The 12,884-nt window shown below is 44.7% G+C and overlaps 1 protein-coding gene across 1 annotated transcript in view; it reads left to right on the top strand.

The window, feature by feature from the left end:
* The window catches only part of stard15 (StAR-related lipid transfer (START) domain containing 15), a 311,243-nt gene extending 298,704 nt beyond the window's left edge, over nt 1-12,539 (top strand). The window contains exons 5-6 of the mRNA XM_041193464.1: nt 10,955-11,007; nt 11,955-12,539. Coding sequence (XP_041049398.1) covers nt 10,955-11,007; nt 11,955-12,185 — 284 coding nt within the window. The 3' untranslated portion in view covers nt 12,186-12,539. The remainder of the gene's footprint in view (nt 1-10,954; nt 11,008-11,954) is intronic.
* Nucleotides 12,540-12,884: the final 345 nt, after the last annotated feature.

Here is a 12,884-nt window from a genome sequence, read left to right as displayed (position 1 = left end):
AAACCTTAAGGTTACCAAGATGTGAGATTCAGCAGCAAGGGAGGTCAGGTAGGACAGAGGAGGTGGACCTGTGGAGATGATCTTCCTCATGATTCGGATACAGGGTTTGAAACTCACTTTAGGGTCAAAATAACATGAAGGATGATTGTGTTCAGGCTCAACCTCAGCAAACAGGACGGATGAAATTAGGGATGAGGGTTTGTAAGTTTGAGTAAAAATCAAACAAAATGGTTTCAGCCTTGCCAGTGTTGGCTTGGAGAAAATTTATGTTCATTCACAGCTTTGATGTTGAACAATGTAAGGATATTTGTCAAGTTGTGTCTTGAGGCAGAGTTAAGTCTGTCAACTAACCGTGTCTTATTCCAGCTGAGATTAGCAGCTCCAGTGTATGTACTCAGCACCTTGACATAAAGACTGACATTTTATTAGCCTTTTTAATCATATTCTTGTACCTGTCCACTAGCTTTTTTTTACTCTTTCATGGGATGTGAGCTTCGTTGGCTGGGCCAGCGTTTATTTCCCATCCCTAGTTGCCCTTGAGAAGGTGGTGGTGAGCTGCCTTCTTGAACCACTGCAGTCCATGTGGTGTAGGGACACCCACAGTGCTGTTAGGGAGTTCCAGGATTTTGACCCAGTGACAGTGAAGGAACGGTGATATATTTCCAAGTCAGGATGGTGAGTAACTTGGAGGAGAACTTCCAGGTGGTGGTGTTCACATCTATCTGCTGCCCTTGTCCTTCTAGATGGTAGTGGCCATGGGTTTGGAAGGTGCTGTCAAAGGAGCCTTGGTGAGTTCCTGCAGTGCATCCTGTAGATGGTACGTGCTGCTACTGTGCATGGTTGGTGGAGAGAGTGAATGTTTGTGGATGTGGTGCCAATCAAGTGGGCTGATTTGTCCTGGATGGTGTCGAGCTTCTTGAATGTTGTGGGAGCTGCACTCACCCAGGCAAGTAGAGAGGTTTCCATTAAATTGCTGACTTGTGCCTTGTAGATGATGGACAGGCTTTGGGAGTCAGGAGGCGAGTTACTCATCGCAGGGTTCCTAGCCTCTAAGCTGCCCTTGTAGCCACAGTATTTATAGGGCTAGACCAGCTCATTTTCTGGCCAGTTGATAGTAGGGGATTCAACGATGGTAATGCCATTGAATATCAAAGAGTTAGATTCTCTCTTGTTGGGGATGGTCACCAGGCTGATAACGGGAATGGCAGGACTGTTGCATAAGGAGAGATTGGTTTGACCGGGCCTGTATTCACGAGAGTTTAGAAGAATGAGAGGGGCTCTGATTGAATCGTATAAAATTCTAGCAGGGCTAGATAGGATGCAGGAAGGATGTTTCCCCTGGTTGGGGAGCCTGGAACCAGGGGCCACAGTCTCAGGATACGGGGCAGGCCATTTAGGACTGAGATGAGGAAAAGATTTTTCACTCAGAGGGTGGTCAAACTATGGAATTCTCTACCACAGGAGGCTTTGGAGGCCGGGTCACTGAGCATATACAAGAAAGAAATTGATAATTTTTTGGATACTAGGGGCATCAAGGGGTATGGTGAGAAAGCAGGAATATAGTGTTGAGATAGAGAATCAGCCATGATCATATTGAATGGCAGAGCAGCTCGAAGGGCCAAATGGCCAATCCTGCTCCTAGTTTCTATTTTTCTATGTCATTGCCTGGAAGTTTTGTGACTTCAGTGTTACTTGCCAATTATCAGCCCAAGCCTGGATGTTGTCCAGGACTTGCTGCATATGGGCACGGAATGCTTCAGTATCTGAGGAGTTGCGAATGGTGTTGAATATTAGTTGTATTAGTGAAAGTTAAGTACACACACAGAATAGGGCAGAATATTTCTCTCATCAGGCAGGTCGCGCCCATCCTGCATGAGAGTGAAATAGTTCACTATGAGATCGGGCAAGCGTCCGAATGTTATCTCACACTCGCGATATTTCAGTCGGTGAGCACATGCGAAAGGCAGCTGTGTGCCCTCCAACAATTAAGAGGCCTATTAAGGCAAAGGTAAAAAAAACATAATGGGAGTTATGTACAGGCCTCCGAACAGTAGTCAGGATGTGGGGCACAAGATACACCAGGAGATAGAAAAGGTGTGTAAGAAAGGCAAGGTTACAGTGACCATGGGAAAATCAGATTGGTAGTGGATCCCAAGAAAAGGAATTTGTGGAATGTCTACGAGATGGCTTTTTGGAGCAGCTTGTGGTGGAGCCACTAGGGAACAGGCAATTCTAGATTTAGTGATGTGTAATGAGGCAGATTTGATAAGGGAGCTTAAGGTGAAGGAACCCTTAGGAGGAAGTGACCATAATAAGATTGAATTTACCCTGCAATTTGCGAGGAAAAAGCTGGAATCAGATGTAACGGTATTACAGTTGAATAAAGGCAACTACAAAGGCATGAGGGAGGAGCTGGCCAGAATTGACTGGGAGATAAGCCTAGCAGGAAAGACAGTGGAACAACAATGGCAGGAATTTCTGGGAGTAATTTGGGAGACACAGCAAAAATTCATCCCTAGGAGGAAGAAGCAGACTAAAGGGAAGACGAGGCAACCATGGCTGACAGAGGAAGTCAGGGACAGCATAAAAGCTAAAGAGAAAGCATACAATGCGGCGAAGAGCAGTGAGAAACCAGGGGATTGGGAAGCCTACAAAGACCAACAGAGGACAACTAAAAAACGAAATAATTAAAATTAGAAGATTAAATATGAGGATAAACTAGCCAGTAATATAAAAGAAGATTGCAAGAGTTTTTTTAGATATATAAAGGGTAAAAGAGAGGCAAAAGTGCACATTGGGCTGCTGGAAAATGACGCTGGAGAAGTAGTAGGGGGGAACAAAGGAATGACAGAGGAACTGAATAAATACTTTGCATCAGTCTTCACAGTGCAAGACACGAGTAACATCCCCAAAGTTCAAGAGAGTCTGGGGGCAGAGGTGAGTATGGTGACCATTACCAAGGAGAAGGTGGTAGGAAAACTGAAAGGTCAGAAGGTGGATAAATCACCTGGGCCAGATGGATTACACCCCAGAGTTCTGAAGGAGATAGCTGAAGAGATAGTGGAGGCGTTAGTGATGATCTTTCAGGAATCTCTGGAGTCAGGGAGGGTCCCAGAGGACTGGAAAATCACTAATGTAACCCCCCTGTTTAAGAAGGGAGTGAGGCAAAAGATGGGAAATTACAGGCCGATTAACCTGACCTCGGTCGTTGGTAAGATTTTAGAGTCCATTATTAAGGGTGAGATTTCAGAATACTTGGAAGTGCATGGTAAAATCAGGCAAAGTCAGCATGGTTTCATCAAGGGGAAGTCATGCCTAACAAATCTGTTAGAATTCTTTGAGGAGGTAACGAGTAGGTTAGACAAAGGAGAGCCAATGGATGTTATCTACTTGGACTTCCAGAAGGCCTTTGACAAGATGCAGCACAGGAGGCTGCTTAGTAACATAAGAGCCTATAGTGTTAGAGACAAGGTACTAGCATGGATAGAAGATTGGCTCTCTGGCAGGAGGCAGAGAGTGGGGATAAGGGGGTCCTTCTCGGGATGGCGGCCGGTAACTAGTGGAGTTCCGCAGGGGTCAGTGTTGGGACCACAACTTTTCACTTTATACATTAATGATCTAGATGAAGGAACTGAGGGCATCCTGGCTAAGTTTGCAGATGATACAAAGATAGGTGGAGGGACAGATAGTATTGAGGAGGCAGGGAGGCTGCAGAAGGATTTGGACAGGTTAGGAGAATGGGCAAAGAAGTGGCAGATGGAATACAAGGTGGGGAAGTGTGAGGTCATGCGCTTTGGAAGGAAGAATTGAGGTATAGACTAGTTTCTAAATGGGGAGAGAATTCAGAAATCTGGAGTGAAAAGGGACTTGGGAGTCCTAGTCCAGGATTCTCTTAAGGTTAACTTGCAGGTTGAGTCAGTAGTTAGGAAGGCAAATGCAATGTTGGCATTTATTTTGAGAGGACTAGAATATAAAAGTAGGAATGTGCTGCAGAGGCTTTATAAGGCTCTGGTCAGACCACATTTAGAATATTGTGAGCAATTTTGGGCCCCGTATCTCAGGAAGGATGTGCTGGCCCTGGAGAGGGTCCAGAGGAGGTTCACGAGAACGATCCCAGGAATGAAAGGCTTAACATATGTGGAATGTTTGAGGACTCTGGATCTATATTCGATGGAGTTTAGAAGGATGAGGGGGGATCTGATTGAAACTTACAGAATACTGAAAGGCCTGGATAGAGTGGACGTGGGGAAGATGTTTCCATTAGTAGGAGAGACCAGGACCCGAGGGCACAGCCTCAGAGTAAAGGGAAGACCTTTTAGAAGAGAGATGAGGAGAAACTTCTTTAGCCAGAGAGTGGTGAATCTATGGAATTCATTGCCCCAGAAGGCTGTGGAGGCCAGGTCATTGAGTGTATTTAAGACTGAGATAGATAGGTTCTTGATTGGTAAGGGGATCAAAGGTTACGGGGAGAAGGCGGGAGAATGGGGTTGAGAAACTTATCAGCCATGATTGAATGGTGGAGCAGACTCGATGGGCCAAAAGGCCTAATTTCTGCTCCTATGTCTTATGGTCTTAATCAAAAGTTGAGCAGGAATATGGCATTGAGATAGAGGATCAGCCATGATCATATTGAATGTCAGAGCAGGCTCGAAGGGCCGAATGGCCTCCTCCTGCTCCTAGTTTCTAAGTTTCTATGTCATTGCCTGGCAGTTATGTGACTTAAAGTATTCATTTAACACCTCAGCTGTGCCCTCTGCCTCCATGAATAAACCAGCTTTTTAGTCCCTCATCATCCCTACTCCTCTGTTTACCATTCCTTTACTATTTATATGTCTATAGAAGACTTTGGGATTCCCCTTTTATTTTCTACCTATCACCTAATAAGCACTCTTTTTTTCTTTAATTTCTTTCACCTTTGTCATCCAGGGAGCTCTGGATTTGTTTGCCCTCACTTTACCCTTTCCCTTAACTGTGCCTGAAGCAGTTGCTCTCTCAAGTAGAAATGAAAGATCTCATTACAGTATTTGAAGGAGAGCAGGAGGGCTCTCCCTGGTTCCCTGGTCAATGTTCATCCCTCATCAACATCCCACAAGCAGATTAGCTGGTCATTATCACGTTGCTTTTAATGGCAGCTTGGGTGGCTGCGGTGCTGAAATCTGATACCAGCCAAAGTAGGTACTTTCAGGAGAGAATGCAGAGCCTTGAACAAAAGATTGGGCAAGTGGAGTTCACAACAATATTAAATAATGGATGCATGAGATCTTACCACCAAAGCCTAGCAATTGAGGGGTCATCGGGGCATTAATTGACATTTTTGACATCACGTTCCAAACCCATGACCACTACCATCTAGAAGGACAAGGGCAGCAGACATATGGGAACATCACCTCCTGGAAGTTCCCCTCCAAGTCACTCACCATCCTGACTTGGAAGTATATCGCCATTCCTTCACTGTCACTGGGTCAAAATCCTGGAACCCGCACCCCCCCCCACAACAGCACTGTGGGTGTACCTACACCACATGGACTGCAGCGGTTCAAGAAGGCAGCTCACAACTACCTTCTCAAGGATAATTAGGGATGGGCAATACATGCTGGCCCAGCCAGCGAAGCCCACATATAAGACCATAAGACCATAAGACATAGGAGCAGAAATTAGGCCCTTTGGCCCATCGAGTCTGCTCCACCATTCAATCATGGCTGATAAGTTTCTCAACCCCATTCTCCTGCCTTCTCCCCAGAACCTTTGATCCCTTTACCAATCAAGAACCTATCTATCTATATCATGAATGAATTTTTAAAATCTTACCAAACGTTGATTAGCTGCCCTGCTGACTATCCCCACCCCGTCGCTATTTTCTAGTTTCACAAAACAGCGATAAAACATGAATTGTATGAATTGTGATGCAAACACAGGAGGATATCCAATAAAGAAGCAGAATCAATACTATTAACTGTGAAATACAGTAAAAGGAAACTTAAAAAGTGGAAATAAGATGTGGGAAACAGGGAGGGATCACCACCTGCAGGATCACCACCTGCAGGATCACCACCTGCAAAATCGTTACTTGCAAGATCGCGACCTGCAGGATCCGGAGGTCTCCAGCATCACAGCATTGGTCTTCAGCCAATTCAATTCACTCCACATGATATCAAGAAACAGCTGAAGGCATTAGATACTGCAAAGGCTATGGGCCCTGACAATATTCCAGCAATAGTACTGAAGAATCATGCTCCAGAACTTGCAGTGCCCCTAGCCAAGCTGCTCCAGTACAGCTACAACACTGGCATCTACCCGGCTATTTGGAAAATTACCCAGGTATGTCCTGTACACAAAAAGCAGGACAAATCCAACCCAGCCAATTACTGCCCCATCAGTCTACACTCCATCATCAGTAAAGTAATGGAAGGGGTCATCAACAGTGCTATCAAATGGCACTTGCTTAGCAATAACCTGCTCACTGATGCCCAGTTTGGGTTCCACCAGGGCCACTCAGCTCCTGACCTCATTACAGCCTTGGTTCAAACATGGACAAAAGAGTTGAGCTCCCGAGGTGAGGTGAGAGTGACTGCCCTTGACATCAAGGCCACATTTGACCAGATGTGGCATCAAGGAGCCCGAGAAAAACTGGAGTCAATGGGAATCAGGGGGAAAACTCTCCACTGGTTGGAGTCATACCCAGTACAAAGGAAGATGGTTGTGGTTGTTGGAGGTCAGTCAGCTCAGCTCCAGGACATCACTGCAGGAGTTCCTCAGGGTAGTGTCCTCAGCCCAACCATCTTCAGCTGCTTCATCAATGACCTTCCTTCCATCATAAGGTCAGAAGTGGGGATGTTCGCTGATGATTGCACAATGTTCAGCACCATTCACGACTCCTCAGATACTGAAGCAGCCCGTATCCAAATGCAGCAAGATCTGGACAACATCCAGGCTTGGGCTGACAAGTGACAAGTAACATTCGCGCCACACAAGTGCCAGGCAATGACCATCTCCAACAAGAGGGAATCTAACCATCGCCCCTTGATGTTCAATGGCATTACCATCACTGAATCCCCCATTACGAACAACCTGGGGGTTACCATTGACCAGAAACTGAACTGGACTAGCCATATAAATACTGTGGCTACAAGAGCAGGTCAGAGGCTGGGAATCCTGTGACGAGTAACTCATCTCCTGACTCCCCAAAGCCTGTCCACCATCTGCAAGGCACAAGTCATTAAATTTTTAAGTCAAGATTTTTATTGAATTCAAGTTCCACCATCTGCCATGGTGAGATTTGAATCCAGGCCCCCAGAGCATTAACCTGGGTCTCTGGATTACTGGTCCATCAACAATACCACTACACCATTGCCTCCCAACATGGCAGATACTGAGGGCTCAATACAGCAGAGTCCCTGGAGGAGTATAAAAAGTGCAAGGGGGAGCTTAAAAAGGATGTTAGGAAAGCTAAGAGAGTGCAAGAGGAAGCATTGGTGGGTAGAATAAAGGAAAACCCAAAGGGGTTTTTAAATATATAAAGAGCAGGAGAATATCTAGGGAAAGAGCAGGGCCAATTAGGGACCATAGAGGTAATGTGTGTGTGGACCCGGAAGACGTCGGTACAGTGAATACTTTGCATCATCTTCACAATGGAAAAGGACAACGCAGGTATAGACATCAGGGTGGAGGGCTGTGAAATATTAGAGGAAATTAACATAGAGAGAGAGGAGGTATAGCAGGTTTAGCAGCCTTAAAAGTGGATAAATCCACAGGCCAGGATGAGATGTATCCCAAGCTATTGAGGGAGGCAAGGGAAGAGATATCAGGGGCCCTGGCAGTAATTTTCAACCCCTCTCTGGCCATGAGTGAGGTGCCAGAGGACTGGAGGACTGCTAACATTGTCCCATTATTAAAAAAGGGAGGAAGGGATAGACCAGGAAATTACAGGCCAGTCAGTCTAACCTCGGCGGTGGGAATGTTACTAGAAAGAACTCTGAGGGGCAGAATATATCTGCAATTGGGGAAATACAGATTAATCAGGGATAGTCAGCATGGATTTGTTAAGGAAAGGTCGTGTTTGACAAATTTGATTGAATTTTTTGAGGAGGTAACCAGGAATGTTGATGAGGGTAATACATTTGATGTGATCTACATGGACTTTAGCAAGGCTTTTGATAAGGTCCCTCATGGCAGACTGGTCAAGAAAGTAAAAGCACATGGGATCCAAGGCAAAGTGGCACATTGGATCCAAAATTGGTTGAGAGGCAGGAAGCAGAGGGTGGTGGTAGAGGGATGCTTCTGTGACTTGAAGTCTGTTTCCAGTGGGGTTTCACAGGGCTCGGTGCTGGGGCCCTTGTTGTTTGTGGTGTACATAAATGATTTTGGACTTAACTGTAGGGGGTACAATCAAAAAGTTTGCGGAAAGCACGAAAATTGGCAGAGTGGTAAATAGTGAGGAGGATAGCTGTAAACTGCAGGAGGATATCAATGGACTGGTCAGGTGGTCAAAGCAGTGGCAAATGGAATTTAACCCGTAAAAGTGTGAGGTAATGCACTGGGGGAGGGCTAACAAGGGATTACGCTATGAATGGTAGGACCCTGGAAAGTACTGAAGATCAAAGGGACCTTGGTGCATATCCACAGATCCATGAAGGTAGCGGGACTTGTAGATAAGGTGGTTAAGAAGGCATGTGGGATACTTACCTTTATTAGCCAAGGCATAGATTACAAGAGAAGGGGGGGTGGTTATGCTGGAACTGTATAAAACACTGGTTAGACCACAACTGGAGTACTGCGTGAAGTTCTGGTCACCACATTATAGGAAGGATGTGATTGCACTGGAGAGGTTGCAGAGGAGATTTACCAGGATGCTCCCTGGGCTGGAGGGTCTGAGCTGTGAGGAAAGATTGGATAGGCTGGGGTTGTTTTCCTTGGAGCAGCAAAGGTTGAGAGCTTGACAAATCTACTGGAATTTTTCGAGGATGTAACTAGTAAAGTTGATGAGGGGATCCAGTGGATGTGGTTTATTTGGACTTTCAGAAGGCTTTCGACAAAGTCCCATACAAGAGATTGGCATGTAAAATTAAAGTGCATGGGATTGGGGGTAGTGTATTGAGTTGGATAGAAAACCGGTTGGCAGACAAGAAACAAAGGGTAGGAATAAACGGGTCTTTTTCCGAATGGCAGGCAGAGACTAGTGGGGAACCCCAGTTATTCACAATATATATTAATGATTTAAATGAGGGAACTAAATGTAACATCTCCAAATTTGCAGATGACACAAAGCTGGGTGGGAGGGTGAGCTGTGAGGAGGATGCAGAGATGCTTCAGTGTGATTTGGACAAGCTGAGTGAGTGGGCAAATGCATGGCAGATGCAGTATAATGTGAATAAATATGAGGTTATCCACTTTGGTAGCAAAAACAGGAAGGCAGATTATTATCTGAATGGCTATAAATTGAGAGAGGGGAATGTGCAACGAGACCAGGGTGTCCTTGTACACCAGGCGCTGAAGGTAAGCATGCAGGTGCAGCAGGCGGTAAAGAAGGCAAATGGTATGTTGGCCTTAGTAACAAGAGAATTTGAGTACAGGAGCAGAGATGTCTTGCTGCAATTGTACAGGGCCTTGGTGAGACCACACCTGGAATATTGTGTGCAGTTCTGAGGGAGGACGTACTTGCTAGAGAGGGAGTGCAGCGAAGGTTTACCTGACTGATTCTTGGAATAGCGGGACTTACATATGAGAAGAGATTGAGTCGGTTAGAATTATATTTGCTGGAGTTCAGAAGAATGAGGGGGGATCTCAAAGAAACCTATAAAATTCTAACAGGACTAGACAGGGTAGATGCAGGAAGGATGTTCCTGATAGTGGGGGAGTCCAGAACCAGGGGTCACAGTCTGAGGATATGGGATAGACCATTTAGGACTGAGATGAGGAGAAATTTCTTCACCCAGAGATTAGTGAGCCTGTGGAATTCCTTACCACAGAAAGTAGTTGAGACCAAAACATTGTATGTTTTCAAGAAGGAATTAGATATAGCTCTTGGGCAAAAAGGATCAAAGGATATGGGGAGAAAGCGGGAGCAGGCTATTGAGTTGGATGATCAGCCATGATCATAATGAGTGGGGGAGCAGGCTCAAAGGGCTGAATGGCCTACTCCTGTTCGTTTTTTCTATGTTTCTATGTTTTTAAGAGAGGGGACCTGATAGAGGTGCATTAGGTTATGAGGGGTATAGATAGGGTTGATAGGAAGGCACTTTTTCCATTAGTAGAGGTGTCAATAACCAGGGGGCATAGATTTAAGGTAAAAGGTAGAAGGCTAAGAGGGTAGTTGAGGAGAAATGTGGGAGTCTGGAAAATAGGATTAGTGCAGTCAGATTTTTGTTGACAGGCATGTACATGATGGGCTGAATGGCCTCCTTCTGTGCTGTAAACGTCTATGAGTCTATGAGTGTTAATTTCTTTAAGGCAAGGCTTCTTCCCGTTTCCCAGGAGGACATTATCTTAGAGAAACTGCGAGCCAATTGGACGGCCCTCATTGAAAGAATGAAGATAAAGAAAAAGAAACTTGAGGGAGGGAAATGGAAAATGAAAGACTGTCAGCATCTGAAAGAGGAATCTGAAAGGTTAACCTGTAAAAGCTAAATCTCTAGTGAAGGATCCAGCAGAGAATCAATCTGCCTTTCTCCTTTATATACTCCCCTGCTGTAATGTGTTTCTAGTCTATATTCACAGTTAGATCCAAGTTTGAGCAAGGTGTTGAGATTTTAATTGCATTTTCCAAGCGATTACATTTCCAGTTCAACCTTGCAGTTTTATGTTGCCCAGCAGAAATCAATTTTCATTTCTGTTAGGAGGACCTGGGAGGATTTGGTGATTGTTACAGTTTGAAAACATTATGGGCAGCGAGACATTGTTAGATGATTAAAATCCCCTTCTTTTGTTCTCTTTTAATTGTTCTGTTTATATTTTACAGGTTCATTACCAAAATGGGTTGTGAATAGAGTTTCTCAATTTGTAGCTCCCAAGGTAAGGAATAAGTGTGGTCACCAGGTGCTTTGGAACAGTTTGTGATGATTCCCTCTGTTGGGTTTGAGATGATTAGATTTTTATTAGCAGAAAACAAATGTTCTTTTCTCAAATAATCAACAAGGAACAATGATTTGCCCTTGTGTCACCAACTGAAAACTAAGCATGATTGCCCCACCTTAATAACAGAATTTAATCACCAACCACAAAGAAAACTTGAAACAATAACAATTTGCATTTATATAGCACCATTAATCTAGTAACTCAACCCAAAGCACTTCACACAGGAGTGTTATCAAGCAGTTTGTCATTGAGTCACAAAAGGTGATATAAGTACAGATGACCAAAATCATGGGCAAAGAGGTATGTTACAAGGTGCATTAGAAAGGAGAGAGGTGAAGAGGTTTAGGGAGAGAAGTCCAGAACTTTGGGCCTTGAAACTTGAAGGCACAGCCGTAGTTGTGAAGAGATTAAAATCAGGATGCACAAAAGGCCAGAATAAAATGTAAATAATGCCATTATTATCCACTGCTGCACAGTCCAGTTCAGACAATGTCCACCTATCACAAAAGCTGTCAGACACTTCCCAGCCCTTCTCCAGAACCACTTGGGCAAAGAGAGACTCCAGAAGAGACACAGGCAGCCAGAGTGACCACACACATGGACCAACCTGATCCTGGAAAAAGTGACCTTGGCCTGACCAAGAAACAGACCCACAAGGAGGTCCTCTGACTTGCCCACTCCCTTCTGCACTGGGTGGCCAATGATCAGAAGCCCATGGGACTGAAATGGAGCCAGAAATTCAGGAACTGTCCCTTCAAATAGTAGAAGAGGGGCAGAAAACTGGAATCAAAATTACTTCCTGCAGTTAATTCAAGTAGTTCCAGTCAAAAGGAAGTGATTGGCAGTGTCTAGTATAATTGCCATTTTCTTTCTGTTTCATTCAGGCTATGAAGCGGATTTACAAAGCCTGTCTGAAATACCCCGAGTGGAAGCAGAAGCACGATCCCCACTTCAAACCATGGGTGTATCCGGAGCAGAACACTCTGCCCAGTGTCAGCCTTTCAGAACTATCACTGCAGCACGCATCGTCACTAGAGAACATCGACGAGAGCAGCCTGTCAGAGGAGAAAGTTCACATCAGCGATGAGGAGGATAGCTACTCTAAAGAATCATAACAGACACACAAAGGCAGGGGCTTTAAAAAACAAGATATAGAATCATTTCTGTGGGAATTAAAGACTCAGTATCCCTTTTAAGTTCAGTGGCACATCTAAACCAAATCTCAAATTAGCCTCATGAAATGATACAACCTAATCAGACACCAATGAAGTCAAACAACACAACCTTTAAGATTATTAAACAGTTCTGCGGTGTCTTTATGTATTGAAAATTAAACATTGCAGTTAGGACCAAAATGACCAGTGGACATTGAACTGGTTTAAATAGGCAGCAACTTGAAAAGGTTCTGTCTACATTTTCCAGCTCAGGTCCCTCGAAGGGCATTGGGTTTCCTCCACATTACAGCACTGACATATGAAGCAGATAATACCAGCTCAGTCACTGTATGTGGATGGACTGTGCTCTGGCTGCATCATTGTGTTTGTTATTGTTTTTCACCACAAAAGAAGCCATTTGAGCTCATTCCCACTGAGCCTTGGCTACATTTGGGTGCTGCCTTCATTACAGAGCCCCAGCAAACAGTAAATGCAATGTGAAAAGGGATCCTGCCTCTTTTCAAACCCTTACAGATTTCAGCATTCAATCAGACTCCTTCAGAGACACCTATTGGTAGGTTCATCCTCACCAAAGTACTTCCTAGGATGCACAGGGAGTGACAGAGAATTCTAACTAAATGATATGAGCTACAAGAGCAA

This window comes from Carcharodon carcharias, chromosome 8 (assembly GCF_017639515.1).
Source record: "Carcharodon carcharias isolate sCarCar2 chromosome 8, sCarCar2.pri, whole genome shotgun sequence".
NCBI classification, from domain to species: Eukaryota; Metazoa; Chordata; class Chondrichthyes; order Lamniformes; family Lamnidae; genus Carcharodon; species Carcharodon carcharias.
This window is presented reverse-complemented; position numbering and strand designations above follow the sequence as displayed.